The sequence below is a fragment of the Crocodylus porosus genome, unplaced genomic scaffold, assembly GCF_001723895.1.
Source record: "Crocodylus porosus isolate Cpor-Errol unplaced genomic scaffold, CroPor_comp1, whole genome shotgun sequence".
Taxonomy (NCBI): domain Eukaryota; kingdom Metazoa; phylum Chordata; order Crocodylia; family Crocodylidae; genus Crocodylus; species Crocodylus porosus.
Window position 1 is genome coordinate 26,207,762 of NW_017728947.1, and position 23,357 is coordinate 26,231,118.

The 23,357-nt window shown below is 40.0% G+C and overlaps 1 protein-coding gene across 3 annotated transcripts in view; it reads right to left on the reverse strand.

Annotated features, from left to right (window-relative positions):
- Positions 1-23,357, reverse strand: part of ANO3 (anoctamin 3) — a 445,370-nt gene that overhangs the window by 261,148 nt on the left and 160,865 nt on the right. Inside the window, exon 1 of one of the 3 annotated variants that reach the window (XM_019551830.1) lies at positions 21,831-22,000. The exons of the other annotated variants lie outside the window; for them this stretch is intronic. Within the exon in view, the coding sequence (XP_019407375.1) occupies positions 21,831-21,882 (52 nt within the window). The 5' untranslated portion in view covers positions 21,883-22,000. Of the gene's footprint in view, positions 1-21,830; positions 22,001-23,357 lie in introns of those variants that run through there. 3 annotated transcript variants of the gene reach the window in all.

Below are 23,357 nucleotides of genomic sequence, written 5' to 3' on the forward strand. Positions count from 1 at the left end.
ATATATGTGTTAAAATAACTAACCTTTGATCTCTCATCTCCCAAAGAAACCATTAGTTTATTTTCTTGAACATATTCTAATATGAAGGATGTAGTACTTGTTCAACAGTACTAAGTAGTAGGTTTAAAACTCTTCTACTGACTGCAGGTTCCTGGATATAAGCCAACAGTGTTTTAATCTGAGACTGATTCTGAAATTTAGTTTGTAGCAAAGTATTTACCTTATGGAGATACTTGGATTAGTGGGTTATTTTAAACATGTGTGCACACAGATTAAACAGTATCTACTGATCACACACTCAATGGTTATGATGCTTCAGTAGTACCAAAGATAATTATTTTCAAGTTTTGATCAGACCCTTAGTACTCTACATTTCAAATCTGTGAATTTTTGGATTGTTTGAAAAAATAAAAATTAATTTCCTGAAGAAAGGAATTATACAACCACTTCTCTGCTCTCAAATTTCTGCAGAGTGTTTTCTTTCTTATAATAGTGTAGCTGCTGAGAATATTGCAGCCTGGCAAAGGCTGAGTGAGAAATACAATTCACATCATTTATGAGTGCCTCTGCTTGTCAGAGCCAGGGTACAGCCTCAATATATCCAAATTTAGCATGTTTAACTTCACTGGTTTTTCTGAAGTTTTTTCCATGTCTTGTAAGACAGAAAAGAATATGGCTTTAAAGCACTTGATATCATTCTTTGCATTTGAGAACTGGAATAAAGGACAAAACAGGGCTTCTAATTTTAATGTGGAAAAAAAATACCTAGAAATAACCACCAAATACAAGAAACTCAGTAAAAAAATAACAAGTTTTTTAACAAGTCCCCTCCCACCCCACCCAGTCATTCTAAGAACAGCCAAGACTTACACAGCATCTTAGCAGGTACATCTGAGTAGTGTTCCCTGAATCTGAGAAGAGTAGCATCTGGTGGGAGCATATTCCAGTGATTCCCAGTGAGGCTGCTGCAGCACCCTGAGGTACCTTGAGAATCGTTCAAGGATGCCAAGAATTCTACACAAATATTGGCACTCTTAGCTGCGCAAACATGATCCATTGGATAAACTCAGATTTCAAATAGTATCCATAGTATGAAACACATTCTGACTGGCTTTGGTTTTTCTGAGTTCTTTGCAAAAGAAACACTAGGAGCTGACATTTTCAGACGGTTGCCTCAAGTCTAACAAAGAGTACCATGAGCCTAAAAAGGGGTGAGAACCACTGGGATATTCAGTATTGTAATTTATGTTGCTAGAATCATTTTGTGCTCTCCCATGATACCTAGAGCCCAGGACACACTATCTGTGCCCCTCCCGCCCCCTGCCCTGCCGTCTCCAGGTGTTCCTGGATTGAAGCCCTCTACCTAAGAGCAATGTACTTTTTCCCAACTCCTGAATGTTCAAAGAACTCATGTCAAGTCCTCATCCTAGCATACTGGAAGAGGACACATAGAACATCAAAAAAAAAATCACTATAATTTGCAGTGTTGATATCAGTTTTAGCAGAGGCAAAGAATTGATTTGGCAAGGAACAAGACATTTCCATTCACATCTTGAAATTGTCAAAGTTCAGAAATAATTATGAGAGGATGTGCAATACCAAATTATGATTTTCATCTGCTCTCTGCTTAGGGGAAACAACCTTTGCCACTTCTGTCCTTCTAGTACAGTATTTTAATGAACACCATGATTATTAAAAAGACTTCAGCTTGAAAAAAATATCCTATAGTATGATATATCCTCTCCTATCCAGCAAAGAAGCACTATTACAGCAATAAACTTTTTATAGAGACAACCCAATATTCAAATATTTATCAAACACTACATTAATTTAAAGAAAATTAAATAATGGAGAACTATATGGATCACAAAAGATAAACCATAAAAACAAAATCAGCAGGAAGGCCAGCTTTATATAGGAATGGACAAAACTGAGAGAATTTTGTAGGGTAAATGACACCAGACAATAAAATACAAAACATAGATTCAGCTGGAACAGGATATGTTACACAACATAAATAAGGTAGCATACAGATGGTGAACATAGGATTAATAGCATGTGAAGCTGGGGAGGTGGAGAAGTGGGAGCAAAATTTCCTAATAAAGCCAAATCAAAAATAAAATAAGTATCTCCTCTAAGAAAGCAAAATCAGTGAAAATAATCTGGTTGAAATCCACAGCTTATCATAATACTCCACAATTTTATATTCAAGGCATTAGTGAAATATTAGAACACCATAAGTTAGGCATAAATCCCCTGTCACTAATGTTAGTAACATTGGCCAGAAAAACAATCCTGACATCAAGGACAAGCCTAGTATATGTTGAGTATAGCTCAGCCAGGTCAGAGTAAAATTACTAGTGGAACAAATCTCTTTAAAAATGACACAGAACTATAACCTCTTCCCATTTCTCTCTCTCCCTCTCGTGCACGCGCACGCGCGCGCACACACACGCGCACACACACACACACACACACACACACACACACTTGTGTCTACTTTGAGGCTGAGTCCTTCTAAAGTCCACCCTGAAAAATAGGAATTCATAATGTGCCCATTAAAGCCTAATCTCTCCAAGGCTACTCATTCCCTGTATTAATATGCATCTGTCAGGACTGCTATTTCACCTCCATCTTGGGAAACTTTCCTGTTCTCTCTGGATGCAGATTTGCCCACAAAAATCCATACAATTTTCATACTTAAACTGAAAAACTATTATTCATTGTATATGAAGCTAGATATATTGCACAAGTTTCAGGAAGCATAGAAAAAAGCTTCTGCTGCTTCTTTGGCTCTAGTCCCCAGGAGCATATCAGGCTTGCACATCCTTCCAGTCCCTTCATACCAAGTACTATGCAGACTGTTCTTCTCCTAGATAATTTTTTTAATGCAAAACAAGTGACAACCATAGTGTGACAAGATGACATTCTAGGTCCACCATGATGCCCCCTAGTGGTCACCTCTATCCTATCTGGCCCCTAGTCGATTCTCCCTGGATCTCAACCTGTTTGCTCACCTGCCACACCTTGATGTTAAAGTAATGAGGCTGCTTCCTGGGGCTGTTGAGTCTATGGGGCCCTTTCTTTCTCACTTTGCCCTCAGTGCTCATTTTCCTGGACCTTGCCAGCCTTAACGGACAGATTCATGGTCTCCTTCCAATCCTAATGTCATGCTTCTGCCTCACAGATGATACTGATGAGCAATTTCAGTGGGGCAGCTTGTTCCCAGTGAAATCCTAGACTAACTCAGGGTCTCCAATCCCTTGTTGGAGCTTCAGTCTTCTTGGCTTTTACCCCTTTCTCTGGCTAGGTCCCCTTTTATCCCAGGCCCACTGTGCCAGACCTGTTTTACCCTTCTTGGGTTTTGGCCCTAGCCTTCCAAGGGCCTCTCTTGCCTTTGCTACTCAGGCTTTGACCCTCTTGGTTCCTGCTTACCTGTGTCTTGCCCCCAGCCCTGGTAGAACTCCAAACACCCCTGGATACCTCTCCTCATCACCCCTGTTAGCCATACCTGATCTGCTGGTTTAACTATAACAACAAAAAGGCAAGCATCCACTTAAGAAACAAACCAAACCCCCCCCCCCTTTCTTTCTTGTTCTTGGGATAAAACAACACTTGGCCAGACCTCTTACTGCTGGGCTCTTGCCTCTTTGTCTCAAGGGTGTTCTGTACCATCAGGACCTCTCAGACAGCTCCAGCCCTCCTGGGAGCTCTGTTTCCTTCAGAGCACCAGCTCAGCCTTTGAAGGCTCCCTGCTCAAAGTGCCTAGTTCTTAAATGCCTTGGAGTGTGTGACACTTTCTAATTAGGTGACTCTTTTTCTTTGGCACAGCTGCACCTCTAGTTCTAATGGGCGCTTTGCCCTGCTCTCCTGCTGCAGAATGACTCTGCTGCCTGTAGCCCCTGGCTTACATCCGATAGTATATCTGCCCTATTTCTCCCACCAAGTGATGTATTGTGCAGATCATCTCTTATCTTCCCCTAGCTAGTATCAAGAGCCTTTAGCTTCCTGTTGCACATGGATATGGACAACCAGTGGGTTGCAATGAAACAAGGAGGCAACATTGGTTAGCATGACAGGTAACAGATATATCACCTTGGCAAAGTAACTTTTTGTACATAACATGACGAGAGAGTTTTAATGAGTGATTTGGAATTGGTAATGAGGCAGCTCTGTGTATATTCATCATACTATAATCTACCAAATAGGGATCAGTAGTATGGTATAATCCATTATCACTTCATGCCTTCTGAATATCAAATTGCCTTATACATTATATTGTGGTCCAGACACTGTTACTAAGGTCAATCGAAAGATCAAGAATGAATCAGTGGTGAGACAGTCTGGTATTTCTTGTAAATGACCTTAAATGACTCAACAACTAATTAACTTAATTACAGAGAAATCTGTTGTCAGTGGTTCTAAGGCCAATGAAACCTTAGTTCATGGATACTCTATTCATCTTGTATTCTAGCATATGGTGATATTGAAAAATAGCTTAGGTTGTGGTGGATAACTGAATGACTATGAGCTCTCCCTCTCATGTAAAAACTCAAGAATAGAACACGGTCATTGGATGGGTAAGAAAGGCAGTATCAAATACAGCAAGGATGTAATATCATTTCTAACTGAATGATAATATCCTGAAAAAACTGGCACTGTTAGGAGACCACACTTTCAAAAAAGATACTGAAAAATTGAAAAGCAATAAAGAATGCCACAAATGAATAAAAAGATCTGAGGCCTGTAATTTGAAAAATGCTATCTAGTTAGCTTCAAAGATTTGAGGTAACGTGGATAGAGTGTATAAATACCCACATAATGAAAAGATTTTCTTTGGTAGACCAAGCCATAATCTAGTAGGAGATGACTTTAAAAAACACAATGGGTAGTTTTAGTTATTGCCACTTTCTACTGCAGTTCTATTATCAAACCTCAAATATCTCAACCTAAATAACAAGAGAGAGCAGACAGGAAGGAAAATGGAAGGTGACCAGTAGGACTTCTGTGAAAATTCTGAATAGGCTTAAGACATTTACAGACCAAACCAATTCCATTAAGAATATGCAGAAAAATACATAACTCCTTGTCATAGAGAATACAGCTGTGCAAAATTTTGCCAAGCGTTTTGTTTTGAAGCTGTTTTAATGTCCTTTGAGCTTGAAACAGCAAAATTGAAAATGAAACAAAAAGCTTTGAACTAGCTTCAAAATGAAATGAGGGCACTTGAAATATTTCAAAATTTTCAAACATTTTGAGTTTCAAAGCAGCCCAGTGGCAGGAGGCAGAGGAGAGCCAGGGCTGTGCTCTTTTTCTTTGGCACAGCTGTACTTCTAGCTCAGGCTGGATACCTTCAAGTCAGCTAGCCCTGATGGTTTATACCCAAGGGTACTTAAAGAGCTGGCCAGATATCATAGCTCAGCCCCTGGCATAGATCTTTGAGAACTCCTGGTGCTCTGGTGAAGTGTCCTATGATTGAAAGAAAGCCAATATGTTGCCTATCTTCCAGAAAGAGAGGAAAGTGGATCCAGCAAACTACAGACCCATCAGCCTGACCTCTATCCGGGGGAAGATATTGGAAAAGATTATCAAAGAGTCGATCTTATACAGGTTAGCTGATGGCAATATCCTGAGGGATACCCAGCATGGGTTTGTTGCAGGTAGGTCTTGCTTGACCAATCTTATTTCCTTTTATGACCAGGTGACCTATCACCTGGACAAGGGAGAAGAGATTGATGTCATATATCTTGACTTCAAAAAAGCCTTCTATCTGGTATCCCATGATCACCTCTTGGCAAAACTGGCTAATGGCAGCCTTGACCTCACCACAATCTGCAGGCTGGGGAATTGGCTCCGTGGCAGGATCCAGAATGTGGTGGTTGACGGAAGTCAATTGTGGTGCCCTGTAACCAGTGGGATCCCTCAAGGCTCTGTTCTAGGGGCTTTACTTTTTAATATCTTCATCAGTGATGTTGACATTGGTGTCAGAAGTGGGCTGGGCAAGTTTGCCGATGACACCAACCTTTGGGGTAAAGCATCTATACCTGACAGGAGGGTGATCCAGGCAGATCTTGACAGGCTCATGAAGTGGGTAGAGAGAACCTGATGGTGTTTAACACTGAAAAATGCAAGGTTCTCCACGTTGGGATGAAAAACCTGCAGTATGCTTATAGGCTTGGCAGTGCTACACTGGCTAGCACCATGGATGAAAGGGACTTAGGGGTCATGATTGACCACAAGATGAACATGAGCTTTCAATGTGATGCTGTGACTGGTAAAGCGAGAAAAAACGCTGGCTTGCATCCATAGATACTTCTCAAGCAAATCCCGGGATGTCATTCTCCCTTTGTACTTGGACTTGGTGAAGCCACAGCTGGAGTACTCCATCCAGTTTTGGGCTCCACAATTCAAAAAGGATGTGGAGAAGCTTGAGAGAGTGCAGAGGAGAGCCACACGCATGGTCAGAAGTCAGGAAAACAGATCTTATGATGAGAGGCTGAGAGCCTCAGGACTCAGGACTCTTCAGCCTGGAAAAGTACAGGCTCTGGGGTGATCTGGTGGCCACCTATAAGTTTATCAGGGGTGTTTACCAGGACCTGGGGGAACGTCTGTTCACCAGAGCACCCCAAAGTATGACAAGATCGAATGGTTACAAACTCCTCTGTGACTGTTTCAGGTTGGATATAAGGAAGAACTTCTTTACTGTCCAAGCCCCCAAGTTTGGAATAGACTGCCACCGGAGGCGGTTCAAGCACCCACTTTGAATGCCTTCAAGAGACATTTGGATGTTTATCTTGCTGGGATCCTATGATCCCTGCTGACTTCCTGCCCCTGGGCAGGGGGCTGGACTCAATGATCCTCCGGGGTCCCTTCCAGCCCAAATGCCTATTAAATCTGAGCAGCCCCGCAGCCCCATGTAGCGGAGCCTTGTGGTGGGAGGCAAAGTGCAGCCCCAGCATTCCCTGCCTCCCACCACTGCCTCCCACCACTGGGCTGCGCTCTGAGTGGCTGCACAGCCCCATGGAGAGCAGCCCAGTGGTGGGAGATGGGCAGAGCCAGGGCTGGGCTCCGATCAGCTTCACCAGTCCCATGGAATGCAGCCTGGCAGTGGGAGACAGGGAGAGCCAGGGCTGCGCTTCACCTCCTGCTGTCAGGCCGGGCTCCATAGAGCCCGGCACTGGGGGCGGACTGTGCCCAGTGTCAGTCCCAGGCGGCAGCAACAGCCTCCTGTCATCCGGCACAGATCTGGGAGTCTGCACCCCCAGGAGGAGTCCGGCACAGCCTGTAGCCCTCCCAGGGGTGCAGGGCCCCGGATCGGCATGCTCTATGACAGGAGGCTGCTGGTGCCAGGAAGTGTCATGAGTTTTGCTTTCAAGACTTTGAGGTGCAGTTTCTGAGAAACCTCTGTACCTATCTCCTTGAAACTTGGCAGGCTTTATGCCCTCAGAAGGGGCTGCCATCTCTGCAATTCACATCTAAATCAGGCAAAAAAACCTTCTAGGCATTTTCATGATTCCCCATTATAGCCTGTTGGTGAAACGTTGTAATGAGGTGAAACAGTTTCAACAAAATGATATGTGACAGTACTTCGAAACAATGACAAGAGACACTGTCCCTTCAAAATGGCAAAATGGATGGAGAAATGAAATGATGTTTCGCACAGCCCTAATATAGAACACAAGACAGCGTGTTTAAACATTAGTAAAGTAGATTTAGATCTAATGTCAGGAGGGCAGCGGGTGTAGAGGGGGACCTTCTACTTGTAAGAACAATAAAATACTGGAAAAAGTTGCCAGGGAAAACTGTGGAGCATGTCAGTGGAGGTTTTCAAGAAAAAAACTAGATAGACATCTTTCTGGATAATTTAGGAATAGCATTTGTGCCAGGGGCTACAAAATTATCCTTAGGGTCTCTGCTTCTATTTAGGCATGTTGGCTTTCCTCCTGTCTTAGACATCCCTAAATAGTCTCCCTAATAAAAAAAGGAGATCTCAGTCTTACAGAATCATAATGCTACTGTTGTACAAATTATTAGTAGTAATAGTTGGAATTTTTAGTTTTTCCTTTTTTATTTGTGAGTAGAAATTAAGTCTTTTGGCCAGGTTTTGGTACTAGTTACATTGGGGTGAAGCTAAAATAATTCTACTTAAGTCAGTGGAATTACTCCAGACATGCACTTGTATAAATGATGCTTGAAACTGGTCCAGCCTGCTCAATTCTTAGAGCTGCGTAAGCTGTACATTCCAAAGATCAATAGATTTGATTTCCCTCCACTGTTTAGTTTCAGAAAAACATTGTTGTAATTGACTGAATTGTGTCTCCAGTGCCACATAATGTTTTCTCTAATGCAGAAGTAGAGTTCTGTAAAGCTGGCTTTATTAGGGTTATAACACATCTCATAAGACTTGGGTTAACTTTTTAAGGTATTTAGGTGCATCTCCACTTGCCACTATTAAACATAAGTAACTTAGAAGGTTGTGAACATGTCAAATGCATTGGAGACAGAGATCTTGGGAGCTGTGATGAGGGCGTGCCCTTAGAACTGCTTATTTATCTTATTTCTGGGTTTAATGCAGGCGAAGTAGAAATGATGGGGTGCTCCTAAGAATGCTGTGGAAGCAATACAGGCATACCTTAAGTAAGGACTTTCCAACTTAATTAACTTGCAGTTCATCTGACCACTCCATCTAGTGCTGCTGCTGCTGCAGGCTCTGGGTCCCATCTCCTCTGACTTACTTTTCCCACCAATGCCCCTGGGGTCAGGGCAGGCTACGAGGGCCTGGGGAGGCTACTTGGTCTGCAGAGGGGGTGCTGCCCCAGGCCACTCAGAAATTTGAAAGCCATGCCCAAAGTCTGCATCAGCACTGCAGTGACTGCCACACATGTACCTGATCAAATATTAAACTAGCCAGCCTGGGTATCAATAGCTGGCATTACATCTATTGCATTACAGAGCCCAAATATTTACCCAGTTTCTTGACTGGTGTTGCAGTATGTGCAGTATCAAGCTAGTTGGTTCAAAGCTAGGTTGAATAGGTCTACAAAAGCAGCAATCACTGTATGGACTTTAGTTTGGACATGTCTTAAGTGTTATGTAGGTATTCAGGAACCGAAAAGATCATTGACTTTCAATCAGACTTGCTATAGAGGGAATTATTATAGAATAGCTTTAACTGATTAAATTTACATGGACTCCCTTATGCCCAAATAAGATTGCCCATACAATATATTTAATCAGAAATAGGTATTTTGCCCTAAATGAACACTCTACCTTAATTACGTACCTAAATCACTTTTAAAAATAAGCAGCTGGATTGTTTAAAAATTTTTGCTACCTAATGGGATTTTCAGAATAGTGTAAGACAAGTTTAACACCTAACCCCATTGATTTCAATGAAAGATAAACACTAAAGTGTTTTTTAAAAAATCCCACTGGCTGCCTACTTGCATCTCTAGACACTTGACTATATGAAATCTCCTCTTGGGGCTCAAGAGTCAATTAGATTTTTCAATGCTGAGCAGAGGATGCTTAAACACTGTCTGTAGAGTAAGGGTCAGATTGTTAAAATGAGCAGTTAACCAGCATCCTGAATTGTCCAGGTTAATAACAAAAAGCCTTTCTTATTAACTGACAGAATGCAAAATAATGGTGTTTATATTTTTAAATATATACCCTAAGAAAGATAGTGTGGCCTTATTTTAATTTCAATTTTACTGGTAAACTTTCAGTACCTAATACAGGTTTTAAGACTGTGGAAATTTGGACCCTGTCATATTACTGCACATTATACTATTTGATTACGTATTGTTTGTAACACCTCAAAAATTTCAGGAGTGCCTGGCTGTATAAGTTGCTTTGCTCTCTTTCATTTAGTAGTTGCCCTTTTGAAATTAATACTCTTTACAGAAGGTTCTGCTGTTGCTGACATGGCATTCTGTGGACAAGGATTTACTGAGGTATTTGTGACACTCTGGCTGGCAGTGTTGTTAAACACAGCAGTTAAATGACAATGCTTATTTTTCTACTTGTAAACTAGAAATCTTCAACTTATACTTCTATTCCTTGATATCATTTCTTTAATTCCCACATCTCATGTAACCCTGGATATCAATTCGCTTTTTGGCCATGTCCAGATGAGCACATCTGTGGTGTCACATACCACACATTTAGATGTTCTCCATGCTGCAGGGGTATACAGGGGTCAAAAAAACCCATGGGGAAAAAAAATGTAAAGCAGCTCAAACACACACCACTCAAAAGCACATCACCTGGAGCCATGCTCTGTCTGGCGGCTAGGCTCCACACAGCAGAATCGCCGCTGCTGCAGCCTCAGAAGGCCCCCAGAACACCAGGTAAGTTATCCCTGCCTCTTCTACCCCACCCGGGCTAATTTGCTGTGTTCAAATATGCACATGGCACAGGCATTCCCAGGGAGAATAGCTGCAGTGCAAGGTATGCCACCACTACTTATCCCCAGGGAACCACACTTGTCTGGATGCAGACTTTGTATCTTGAAAATCTCTCCTATAATCCCTTCTTCCATTTTCCCAACTTCAGAGCTTTTTGGGGGCCCTTCCATATTCATTTAATTTGCCTTCTCTCCTTTGCTTCTTTTGCCCATATAGTCACCTATTATTAAAGTGCCCTTACAGACAAAATGTGGACTAAAGAAAATTAATAGATTAGGCAGAAGAAGTATCCACACTACAACAGAAAACAGACAATTACATTTTTCTAAGAAAGCCAATTTAATCTTCAGGAACATGACTGTAATACCAATACTGGAGACTAGATGCCTTGTCCAAAGAACAAATAGAGTACAGCAAATATTTCCATAGAGAACTTCAACAGACCAAAAGAAGCAGAGCAGTTCAATATATATCCATTTGTAGACAGTCTATCATGACTTCTGAGACCCCTAACAAAAGGTGACATCCAACTCAGTGTTTGTGATATAGACATCTCTTGGCTACAAAATTAACTTAGAATCCGTTAACACTTTCCCAAAAAGACTGTCAAATAATTGTAATTTTCATTTGCTGGAAGGGATGTGAAATAGTGGTCTCTAAGACCTGAATCTGTTACCCATTCCTGGAGCCAGCTAGTCCTTTCATGAGTGGGTATGAGGCATATGGTGTCTATACATATAATGTAGAAAGAAGTGCATAGATGTACACATGATAAAAGACAGATAAAAGGCATTAAAAATCTAGCAGTCAGTCTCAAATAAGAATTAAAGAAGCTGTAACACAATTAACAAGACCCATTGTAAGCTAGGGTTAAAATATAAGAACATGCAGGGCACGTATGTCTGTAAAACCGTATATACTACTTTTATTCCCATTCTAATATTTTCTAACCTGATTAGCTTGCCATTGGCAGCGTTAATATTTGCAGTACAAAAGGGTGCCTGCAGTACAAAAGGGTCCCTTTGGGCAGGGGGCTGGACTCGATGATCTCCCGAGGTCCCTTCCAGCCCTGATGTCTATGAAATCTATGAAATATCTGGGGACACTGCTGTAATTACAGCGCATCAGGGAAGGTTTGATTAATCAAGTCTGCTGAAGCATACTAATTAGTGTGCTCCAGCATCCTCCATGCACAGTGGTGGGGGTGCTTTAACTAGAGCCTGTTGAACGCCATTTTGAAGCATGGGACACTGAATACATGAGACCCTGCAGTATTTTGATTAGACCAGCTGTCTGAGTCACTCTAAAGTGCCCACCCATCCCCAGATCATGTGTAAAGACACCCAAAGTGATGAGCTATAGGTCTTGAGCAATTATATAGGCCTTGTGAATAGCCAACTTGTAGTTTGTTATTTATGTGTTGTCTTGGCACTCTCAACATTGTATGCAAATTTAATAAGAATTCCAGCTAATCAGCAAATGAAACAATGTTCTATTGGTTGGCACCTTTTAAAAATACAATTCTGGCATTCTCTAAAGACTGATTTCTACAGATGCTGACTATGGAGACTTGTCAGACAATGTTGACTTTCTTGAATTTGCTGAGATTAATCCTAATTCAGGAGAAACAACAACTGTTATTTTTGGCTACAAACACTTTTAAACAGATCAAAAAATCCTACCTATCCCCGTAAGGATAGAACATTCATATGTTCCCTCATTTTCCTATATGGAATCTGACTCAAACAGAACAATTTAAGAACTGAACATGTTGTAAATATGACTTAAAATACTTAGAAATGAGCATTTACCACAACCCCTCTTATAAAACTGATGAGACTATTCACATTAAGAATCCCATTGATTTGAATACCTCTGCATATGTACTGTTCTCAAGACAGGGCTCAAATTTTGGTCCTGGGAAACAGTAATGTGTGCATATTCAGAAAGACCAGAAAAGCTGAGAAATACTGTGGTGTATGCTAGCTTCTTCTAAAAGAAGTTCTATATAGCTCTTTCAGCTGTCCATATCCAGAAGGCAAACTGACAGCTTTGAAAAAACAGACACTGAAGCAGGCAGTAGGCTTCAAATTTTCAATATTTCCTCAGTACAACATACTGATGATAAATGAAATCTTAGTATATTGTCAAAGCTTTTGGAACAAGCGCTTCTGAACTGCTTGTAACATGGGTTTGAAAAAGGTCAATCATGATCTAGCTTATGTTGTACATCAGATATTTTGGTCGCAAAAGACATGATCCAAAGTCCTCATAGATCAGTGAAGTCATGAGTCACAGGGGGCTTTATATTAGGCCTCAGCATAGAAGCAATGCACATATTAGATTGCTCCTTGCTATAACAATGTATTTAATCAATTGATCTATTTGGAAAAGGGGTTGGCTGATTTTTTTCAGGATTTCCACTAGGTTGATTTCTTGAAAGGCAGGTTCTTCGTAACACTGTTATAGAAGACTTGTGGAAAACATGGACATTTCCTGGCCTGATGTGATTATTAAGTATCCTTTATCAGTCCTAACATTTATTTCTTCCTGGAGAAGAATGGCTGATGTATATACTTGAACTATTGTTACAAATTATTTCATGGAGTTCAACCTGGCAACCCTGTTGCTTTTCCTTTGTATCTCTCTAAAGCAGACAGAATAGAGTGAAAATGAACTGCTTTGAAAAACACACTTTTTTTCTCTCCCTTACTTTGTTACAAACACAAGACAACCATAAGTACCAACCACTAGTGCTAATGTAATTTCTTTTGAATGGGTCTAAGTGGCCATGAGTGATGAGCCGGTTTACATTACTCATAGACAACTATGATGAGTAACAAGTTCTTTACTTGTGTACAACCGAGCTGTGGCAGTAAGACTTTTGTCAGAGCAATACCATAGAAGAATTAGTAACAATCATTTGCATTAAAGGCACTTGGCATGCGTTTCATAACCTTTAAAAATATTCAGCAGATTAAGAAAAAAAAAATCAGACATAGCAGAAAGATTATTTTATCCATCATGTTTTCCTTTAGCATTTAATGCCATCTTTCCTAAAAGATGGCGGAGAATTTCAGCAATCACTTCCATTCCCTGAAGAACATTAAGGGCAATTTTTCAGAACAGAGTGGGCATGTCTTTAAAATATTTATTGTGGGCAGTAGTCAGCTGCCAAAATACCCTCCATTTGCATGTGTAAGAATAGTTCTTGTCTGGGGATCATGTCCTATTTTGTGTCCGTGTGTGGGTGCAATGTGAGTTTGGACACAACAGGAACAGAACATTTTGGCAGTCCCAGCCTTTAAAACACAGACCTAGAGAGTACAGACCCAGGAAAAATAGATCTCTCAGTTATTTTGGTTTATCATGTACAGGACTTTTTTTTTCCTTCACCATCCTCTAGAAAACTTTGAAATCAATTATAATGCTTACCAGGCAGAGAACTTAAGCTACACATGTTGGAATTTTAACAAGCTAGTATATAGATATATTCATATCTTAAACAATCATCAACTGGCTATTCTTACCCCAGAGGCAAAATGACAATCGCCACTGACAAAACCACTTGAGTGTGCAGTAGGTTTTTAATTCTCAGCATTTCCCCAGAGCAGGAAATAGAAATTATTAACAGAACCACAGTATTATAGTATGGTTGGGGTATTATTAAGCAATATCATACATACTCACACCAAACCTTAAGATATGTGTATTTATGCTTACATATTCTGCAGAATGTATAATGCTATGACAAATTATAAAAAATTATTCTATGGAATAATTGCAATTAAAATAGTTTAAAATTGGTAATTATTGTAATTTGATCATTACTGAAGAATTGTATACTACAGCAATGTAGAAACATACCTAGAATGGTGCTCACGCAGCTGTGTAAGCAATTATGCCTGAATGCCTTTAAGTATTTGGTCATTGTCCTTCAATATATTGTCAGAACATTTTCTTATGTAGTCCCTTTAAGATACTGCAGAATAAGAGATCACTGCAAGAGATGGGCCTGCAGATGGGTGGTGAAAACCTCATGCACTTTGACTCCCATGTGTTGCCATCAGGGGGGTGACCCTCACTTGTGATAATGTACTTGGCTGGCCGGCTCTATTGCTGCTGTTGCTGGATGAACCATGATACACACATGGCTGGATGCAGCCATGGGGCCACGGATCCAAGGGGGCGGATGCTGTAGGTGGCAGTGGGTCTCAGCGAGGTGGCAGTCCCTGCTGCTGGATTGCTGCAGTGTGTACAGGATGCAGGGGCCACTCTAAGTCAGGGCTGCTGTGGCAGTTCAGCTGGCACAGGAAGCTGGTGTCTTCAAACACCAACTAGTCAGGCCTTGGAAGCTCCTGAGGGCAAACAGTCCTGAGCTGCTCACCAGGCCACAGGTTTATACTGCTGGAACCAGCACAGGTGCTGACTCCATCCTTCAGCTCCCCCTGACTGAAGAGCTGGACAAGGGCAATTTGTCCAAAACAGCACCATTTGTCCCATGACAAAGCACATGTCCAGGTGTGTGTGCTGAGGCACAAATTACCAGCACAAATATGTGCCACGACTATTTGTTGCTACAAGTGCACGCCCCTGCATGTGGATGTGGCCCATGCATGCAAGTGAGAGAGTAATGGGATCTGGCAACAGCCTTCCTGCCTAACAATATTGCTAACATAGCAGAAACTGCTTCCTCTTCATTATTATCCTGGCCCATAAGAATTAGAAGTGTTAGAGTTATCATAAATCTATACATGGCAAAACTTCACATTTTAATCTTTTTCAGCAGAATTTCTACTCTTCTCTAGCTCTCCATACACAAAAGAAAAATATGATCTTTACAAACTGTCATTTAGAAGGTAAGTCTCAGTTGAATAAACACAAATATCTGTTAGATTAAGCTTATTATTTAGATCCCATATTTACAGAGTAGATAATAATATGCCTTACTACACAGCAACTTTTCTTCTTCTTTAAAATTTTTATTACTAAAACAGCTTTGTAAAAGATCTTGCCAAGAGACAAGTCCACCCAAAATTCAATCTCTGAGCAACCCTAAAACTTTTTGGAAGCTGTGAGTCTGATATCTTGCATCTGCCTGTTACATAGACAATTCCAGCCACAAAATTTGGTTTCATACACAAACTTTTCCAAAGCTCAGGCTGTCAGGAACTTGGTTATGAAATCAAGCCTTGTGGCTTGCTGTCAAAGCATTTAACTGACTTGACTCAGAATGCTTGATATATTAGTCATATAGGTAGACACCAAAACCATGAGTTGAGAGCCAAGGCCTAGTCATTTGACATAAGTGCATCATAGACACCATACACACATATTAACTTTCTGACAGTTAAGCTGACTTCACTTTTTTAAGTCAGCTTAACTGTCAGAGTATATACGCATATGTGGAGCAGAGTCAACTTAAATGCAGCACAAGATAATACACCTCTGAAGTGTATTATCTTCAGCTACATTAGTTAAGCTACCTTAGCTCACAAGATGACTGCAACCATGTCAAGGAGCTGTATGTGTGCTCCAAGACAGGATAACTTAAGTCAACTTATTTTAAGTTGACTTAGTACATGTGTATGCACCCTAGGCTGCCATTAATCACTTATCTTTAACATTTATATCACCTTGAGTATGAATCTTTGATGTGGGATCAGCTGTGCCGGGATGAGTCCCATCACATCTGATCTACTTCTCTGGTATTTACAGACATTGATAGGGCCATTGTTCTGCAAGGTCAGCCCCTTGCTACCCCTGGGACTCCAGCAGCCCAATCCTGTGGGATAACAGCCATGGGTGCCATGCCCTCAGATGAGGCACATGTCTGCAAATGGCAGAATCTTTGAGGCATAGCCATATGCTACGTGGGCTGAAGGAAACACTTCCAGGGGGATTCCGTTCCCAGGGCATACATTTGCAAGTGCAGAGGGATATGCCTTTTTGAGAGATATCCCGAGAATTGCCTTACAGGGAAATTCTGACAGCATGCAGGATTGGGAAATGGAAGCTCTGGAAGTGCCAGCTTAGGATAGTTGGAGACTGCAGGCAACTCTCAACTGCTCCTGCTACCCTGCCAATAAGTGAACAGATGCCTGTGAAAAGGCACCACAGTCTATGACTGGGAATAACTGAGCTCACAAATGTGGGTATTTGTGGGATAAGAAAGAGCTAACATGTCTATTCATTCAGGTTTTGTGTTGCCTTATTTGCTTGCAGCCCATGAGAATTAGCAATTTTCAGATTATATTGTTTGAATCTATGGCATTAATTGAAACTGCTTCAGTTGCCGCCAGGAGTATCAGCAGCCAGCAATCACCCAGATAGTCAAGAGATAAACAGAATAAGCACTCTTAATTTTGTTCCTTCACGGACAGCATGTGGGCTATAGGCTAGACAGGCTGAAGCATTCTCCACTCCTCTGGTTGTGGCCCCAGTGCTGAAATAAATGCAAGATTCATGGGGCTAGAGAAAGATGGAGCAATAAAGAGCACAGCCGTGTAGCTTAGTGTTTAAAGCATTCAGTTGCTCTAACAATGGGTCCTGTGCCTCCCCACCTCCCTTCCACCTCCACAATTAAACTCATCTGGGCTGAAATACAGTATCAGTCCTTCAAGGAAGGAACCTGAATCCCAGTCTCCTTTTTCAAAAGTGACTCATCCTAACTACCAGACTGTACAGGTGTTTTCCTTCTTTCTCCCTCTCTCTTTATCCTCATGAATCTTGCATTCCTTGCTAAGTTATGGCACAACAGCAAGAGGCAGCCCAGAGAAAATCATCTACCAAAAATATCCTCAGGCTTGTAGGTTATGGCATTCTTGAATGGGGTGAAATATATGAAGTAAATAAGAAGGGAGTTTAACACAGATCTCCTAGGTCATAGGTATCATAGCCAATAGGTCATTTTATAATAAGGTAGGCAGCATCATTACCACTGTGTTTAAAAAGATTGACCCCTGTGCAGTTTTTTTGGCGAGTAAGAGCATGGGTACCTGTCTTTAGGAGATGATTTGAATGGTAAATCTCCAAGTGGATAGAGTTACCTGCCTACAGTCCTGGTGTAAGGCACCAAAGCTTTCAAGAGGGACACATTTCAAACATCCATGATCTATTGGCTGATTCTAGGTGGCTTCAGTCTCACTGTGTGGGTTTTAGAATACCATTCTGAAGTGCCTAACTTTACCACTCTGACACTGTCCTGGGAGTCTGATGTTTATCTCTGTATTTTGGATTGTACTCTAAAATCTAGGCTGAATGTTAGACTCTTACATTTTTAAATTCAGGTACTAAATCCTTTATTGAGCCCCAGAACCAAAGACCCTACATTAGAAAGCCCTGCTGCTGCTGCTGGAACTTTGATTGTGGTATGGTAGGCAGAGGAAAAACTTGACTTATTCAATGACTTATTGAAGGGAATTCTAACCTTGCTGGAACCCCTGGTCACACTATACCATATGAAGACAATGATAGTTTATGATCGATCATTCTGAGTTTCTGATCTCTTTGAAGATTCAAATACGATCTCATCTGGAAAAAAAAGAAACCCCAAAGACTGGAAGGTTACAGCTTTGCTAATCACCAACCTAAGGGATTTTTGAATAAGCTAAAAATCAATTTTTGTCAAGCGTGAATGTTGGCTAACCTTTTGCTGAAAGCTATTCATCTTCACCAACTATACATCCAAAACTTTGTACTGACCCTAATAAGTCATGGGCCTGAGTGCATTTTGCAGTACACAATTCCCTTGGTTAAACTGACAACAGTAAGTAAAAATGGGAGGAAAGTAAAATAAACACAAGATATTTCTCCCTTCCATTCTGATGTTACATAAGCGGTCAAATCACATCAGACACTTTGAAAAGATAAATAATTTAAGGGTATAAAATAATGCATGGAATAGAAAAATATATATAGTTGGGAACAGAGCCGTAGCAAAAAAAATCAGACAAAGCATCTGCACTCTAGCACAACCCAGATTAAAAATAGTGACAAAAGGACTGTCCAGATGGCTTAACTGATCTAAAGTACTACCATGCAGAGGACATGGTTTAGTCTAACTCTAGGAATATTTTTGTTTTTGACCAAGGATATTTTCAGTCATATGGATCAGGAAAGAAGTGGTAGGGTTAAATGGACAGAAATGAAATACTCAACCTACAGATTGGAGTGTTTTAGGAGCTTTTTACAGGTAGCTGTTAATGTAATGTTGTGCTATGGTATGGCTTTTCAGAACAGAACTTCATTTTGTATTTGCTTTGTTTTTGATAGTCTAATGCCAGCGTCCTTTTGTGGAACCATCTTCACTAAACTATATAGAAAGGAACCAAAATATTGAGGTATAAATGTGTTTCTTCTTTGTGTTGAGAACTCTTTTGTGTCTTATAGTAAAACCTCGAAATCTGAGAACTTGGATTTTTCCTTTCAAGCCCTGGAAAGGAACATACTTAGAGAAAGCTGCAGGAATCACTACATGTAAAGTTTTAGAGAAAAATATATCTATTTTCCTTAACTGTTTGGCTTACAACTGAATGCTTGCATTGACTAAGGAGATAAATTGGATTATAGAAGTTTACCTCTCTCCATTAAATCAGTATGAATTTTACATAACCTTAGGGATGGCCTGAGGCAATGTTTATTATTTTTAAAAATGTACTTAGTTTTTTGCTCCTCTTATCCCCACTTCCAACACACCACAGGCTGAACAAGCTTAAGATACAGCTAACATCTACCCAGCCCTCAGTCAAACTATAGCTCCCTATAGCCCCAAGCCTCAGGCTCACCAAGCTAAAGTATTCTTAATCCCTTGGCTGTACAAAATCCAGCAAAGACCCCCATATTTCAAGCCCCCAGATTATGCCAGACTCCACAGGCTACTACAGAAATGAGAGTCCACATAGGAAAAACAGTTGAAAACATCCCCTTCCCCCTTCAACCCCTCCAAACAGAACAGTAACTTGATTTTAATGCAATTGAAGCATGGAAAGCACAGCTGTGATGGGCAGTTGGCCATACCACAAAGATTATAACTGATTTTGTGGAACATAGAATTTAGGGCACATGTTTGTGTGCAGCTAGGAAACACAACACATAATAGGTTTAAGACAACAAGAACCTGACACAAACATACTACAGCAAGGATATTTTCAAGGAAAGCTGAAAAAAAAAATCATATTCTGACATTCTGAAGTTGAGAAATCTACTTCAAAAACTTCATATAGTGCTAGGCTTTTTGCTACTTCTAGCCCTGAAATATCAACTGTTTTGTTTGTTTGCTTGTTTGTTTGTTTCCTATTCTTGCATTTGTATTTCCCTTTTTTCCCCTTGCTTATATTACAGTGCTCCTTTGGTCAATCCTGTCCACTGATTTCCTTATGCAGGATCACAAAAGTTAAAGGCATTAGGTTAAAGGCAGTTCTTTTGCCAAGGATTTGGATAATTCATTCAGGAAGAGTTGTGCCCTTCACTCTTTGCCCCATGTTGCTCTGCAAGAGGTCTACAGGATCTCAGAAAGTAGCATGCCATTTTTTTTGTCATGGGTGCTAAAGTGGGCTGTATTGCCCACTACTACACCACATATTCCACCTCTACCCCTGCCAATGGTGTAAAGCCATAGTACTTAGGAATTGTACATGGCATATGGAGGGGAGAATGAGAATCTTTTTCTGAATATGCAGCTCATTAAAAATACTAATATAGCTAAGACATTATGAAGACCTGGATCTGTAAAAAAAATTATAGAATTTACTAAAGTATCATTACTATAGTGACACTTTGTTACACCAATTACTTTCCATATGGGAATAGATTTTTAATATTTTAAAAACAGAATTATTCTAAGAATACTATGGAAAAATCCCTTTAAGACCTTTAAAGACACTACTTGCTCAGAAGGCACTGTTGGATTTTACAAACTGAGTGTAGGTGCAGCTCAGCTGCAGTGTATCCCTGTGCTTAAATACCTTATGACCTTTGAAGATAGGGAGGATTAAAATAGTTACTACACCAATGCAGGAGCTCATTTGGAAAATGAATTTACTTAAAATTTTACAACTTGGGACAGGAAAAGAAAAGCTAGAGCACACCATGCAAGAATCTCAGTGTAAAGACCTGAATTTATCTGGGGAATGAAAGGAGTGAAGACTGCTTCAAACTCCTCTGTTTCCACTCAGCGCTAAACTAATAATTTTAAAAATCAACACGTGGAAAAAGCAGCAAGTATTCTTACAGTGTATCCTTCGAATTATGATAAAACATAGCTTAGGGTGAATTTGTAGGGCTTACTGAAGCCCAAGAACTAAGAATTTCCTAACAGAATTATGATAAATGTAAAAACACAAATGGACCTCCTGCAACAAAAGAAATGTTGATTCTTCCGTATCTTTCAAAATAATTACTTCCCTAGGAAATACTTAATTTTCTATAGTAGTAAGTAATTCAAATGGAAACAACCCCAACCTTCAGGAACTTTATTTACTAGATCATTAATGCACCAAGTGAAAAATTGAAGTGACTAAAAGTAAAGTGATCACTGTTGCTGACTGACATGCATTTGCAAAGCTTCTGATACAGAAGTATTAAAATAAAATACTTTACCTTTTTGCAGTGAAGTTTTGAAATAGGCACAGTAATTTTTCTGCACATGATTTGTACTGACTTATGCTTTTACTATCTATACAGCACAAAAATAGTATCATCCAAGTAAAAGAACAGCAGAAAATAAGAGGGAGATACAACCTAAAAAAATGATGTATAGTGTATTTATTTTTGTTACAGATTTAAGTAAAACAACAGCTAAGGAAAACAAAGGAAACAGTGTTGTATTAAAGGATAAAGTTATAAACACACACACAACCCCCTGCCCCCACACAGTAAACTATTAGATTGGTTCTGCAGTCAAAGACTCTGCAGCATCAGCACAGGCATAGTAAAAGCATGCTTATAAAGTAGCAAAGACTTCTGTGTTACTTGATAGTGATCATTAACCTTTTTAAAGCAAATGCTATTCAGCTGCACTGGTACATATTCAAAGCAAAATTCTGCATCGCTGAAGGGCAGTTATGCCAAGCACATTTTCTCTTGCCCTGAAATAACAATTGCCAATTGTTTAAAGGACAAAACATATCTCTTTAAAAAGAAATCCTTGAATGCTTTTCAGAAAATAGATACAATTTCCATACTTAATATCTATATCTATATATCTATACCCTTCATAGTGCTCCTTGTCTGGCAATGATACAAAAAAGTAGTCATTTTACAAACCATATTTAATTTATTACAAGACTTTAACACACATCTGCATCTCACACAGCTCTGGGTCCATCAGCAGCTGGTATACTGATGCTCGTACATACTGCAAGGACATACAGACTTAATAATTCAACACTCATTGGGAGAGAAAGAAAGGTTTCTACTGACCTTTTTGCTGTCTGAAAGACTGAATAGAGCCTGAATGGTGAACCATCTTCATTCATAGGAGTCTGACAATACTCATTCACTAGCTTGAGGGGGGTCAAGGTGTTTCAGATGGGAAATGGAAAGGCTCCCTGGCTCCATAGGATCCAGGAGCTTCTGAACAGCAATGCAACCCGACACCTGCTTTAGCAGCACTTAGCTTGAAAGACTGTACTCCCCACTGTTGTCATAGCAACCAGAAAGGCTGGTCCAGCACCACACTCCCCTTAGCGGATGCTTAAGGAATAATTCACTACATCAATCTAATGGCAAAATGCAGCAATACATCGTCTTTACTGAGGGAAAAAAAGTATTTTGTTGCTTAAAGCATTCTTTTCTCAATAAAAGACCACTCTAAGCACTGTCACCAGTTTAGATTATTACTGCAGCAACAAATAACAGCTTTCAGTTTCTTACTATGCAATGCCCCAGGGCACAACATTGCTCAAAAATTTATATACTCCTGAACAACACTGAATTGACTGAAATCAACTGCACTTTACAGATTTCCCTCCCGAGAGCCTGCCTGAAACCACAAGTTGTTTTTGTGTTTTTATTTTCCTTTGCCCTTTCAGAGCTCCCCTAACTTTGCCTGAAAGAAAACAGGTAATGAATAATGGATGAAAGGACAGATGGGCATAGTTGACACCTCCTTTGTCTATTTTTAATTAAAGAAAAAAAGAAAAAATAGTGCAACCTTATACACATAGCAAACTACTGTTCATATTGCTTAATATTTCATTTTTGGAACTCTTCCAATGTCACTTATCCTAAGATTAAAACAAATCTCTTAGGGAAAGCTGTTTTTTCATGCCTGTTTGTATACCACCTAGTCCCAATCCCTAGTGGCCTTGGAGTCCACTCTATAATAAAAGCAAGCACTGTAGGTTACACATATAAACTGTCAGGTGGCGGCCCACTGCTGCTGTATTTCATTACCATTTTCACTCCTTTCCACACAGAGTGGCATGAGAACAATTTGAACCGAAGTTATTCAAAATTATATAATTTTATCTCCTTTTCTCTCCATACTTTCTCATCATATACTGATGCTTTCTATAGATTACCACTCATCTTTTATTTCACAATTAACAATTCCATCTCCAATGTCTATTCTTTTCTGATTTTTTAGGGTTTGCAATCAATCAGTCTTGTGTACAATCAGATATTACCCTAGGAGTAACTGCAGAATAACAATTAATTCACTCCCCAACTCCTCCTGACATTTAAGGATAGACAAATCAGTACCATGAAAGTAAGAACTAACTAAACCATTTTTAAAACTAAACTTGAAGTCAACATAGAGTTTTTAGAGAATGAAGTTAACTTTACTTTTGTCCCTGCTTATGTACTCCTCCAACTAGAAAATTCTCTGTTTCTTAAAAAAAAAATATAGGACCCATTTGTACATAGAGGGGATTGGTATGGGGATTGCTGAAGGTATGTCTACATTATACTAATAAGAGTGACTTCAGTACAGTTTAAAAGTAA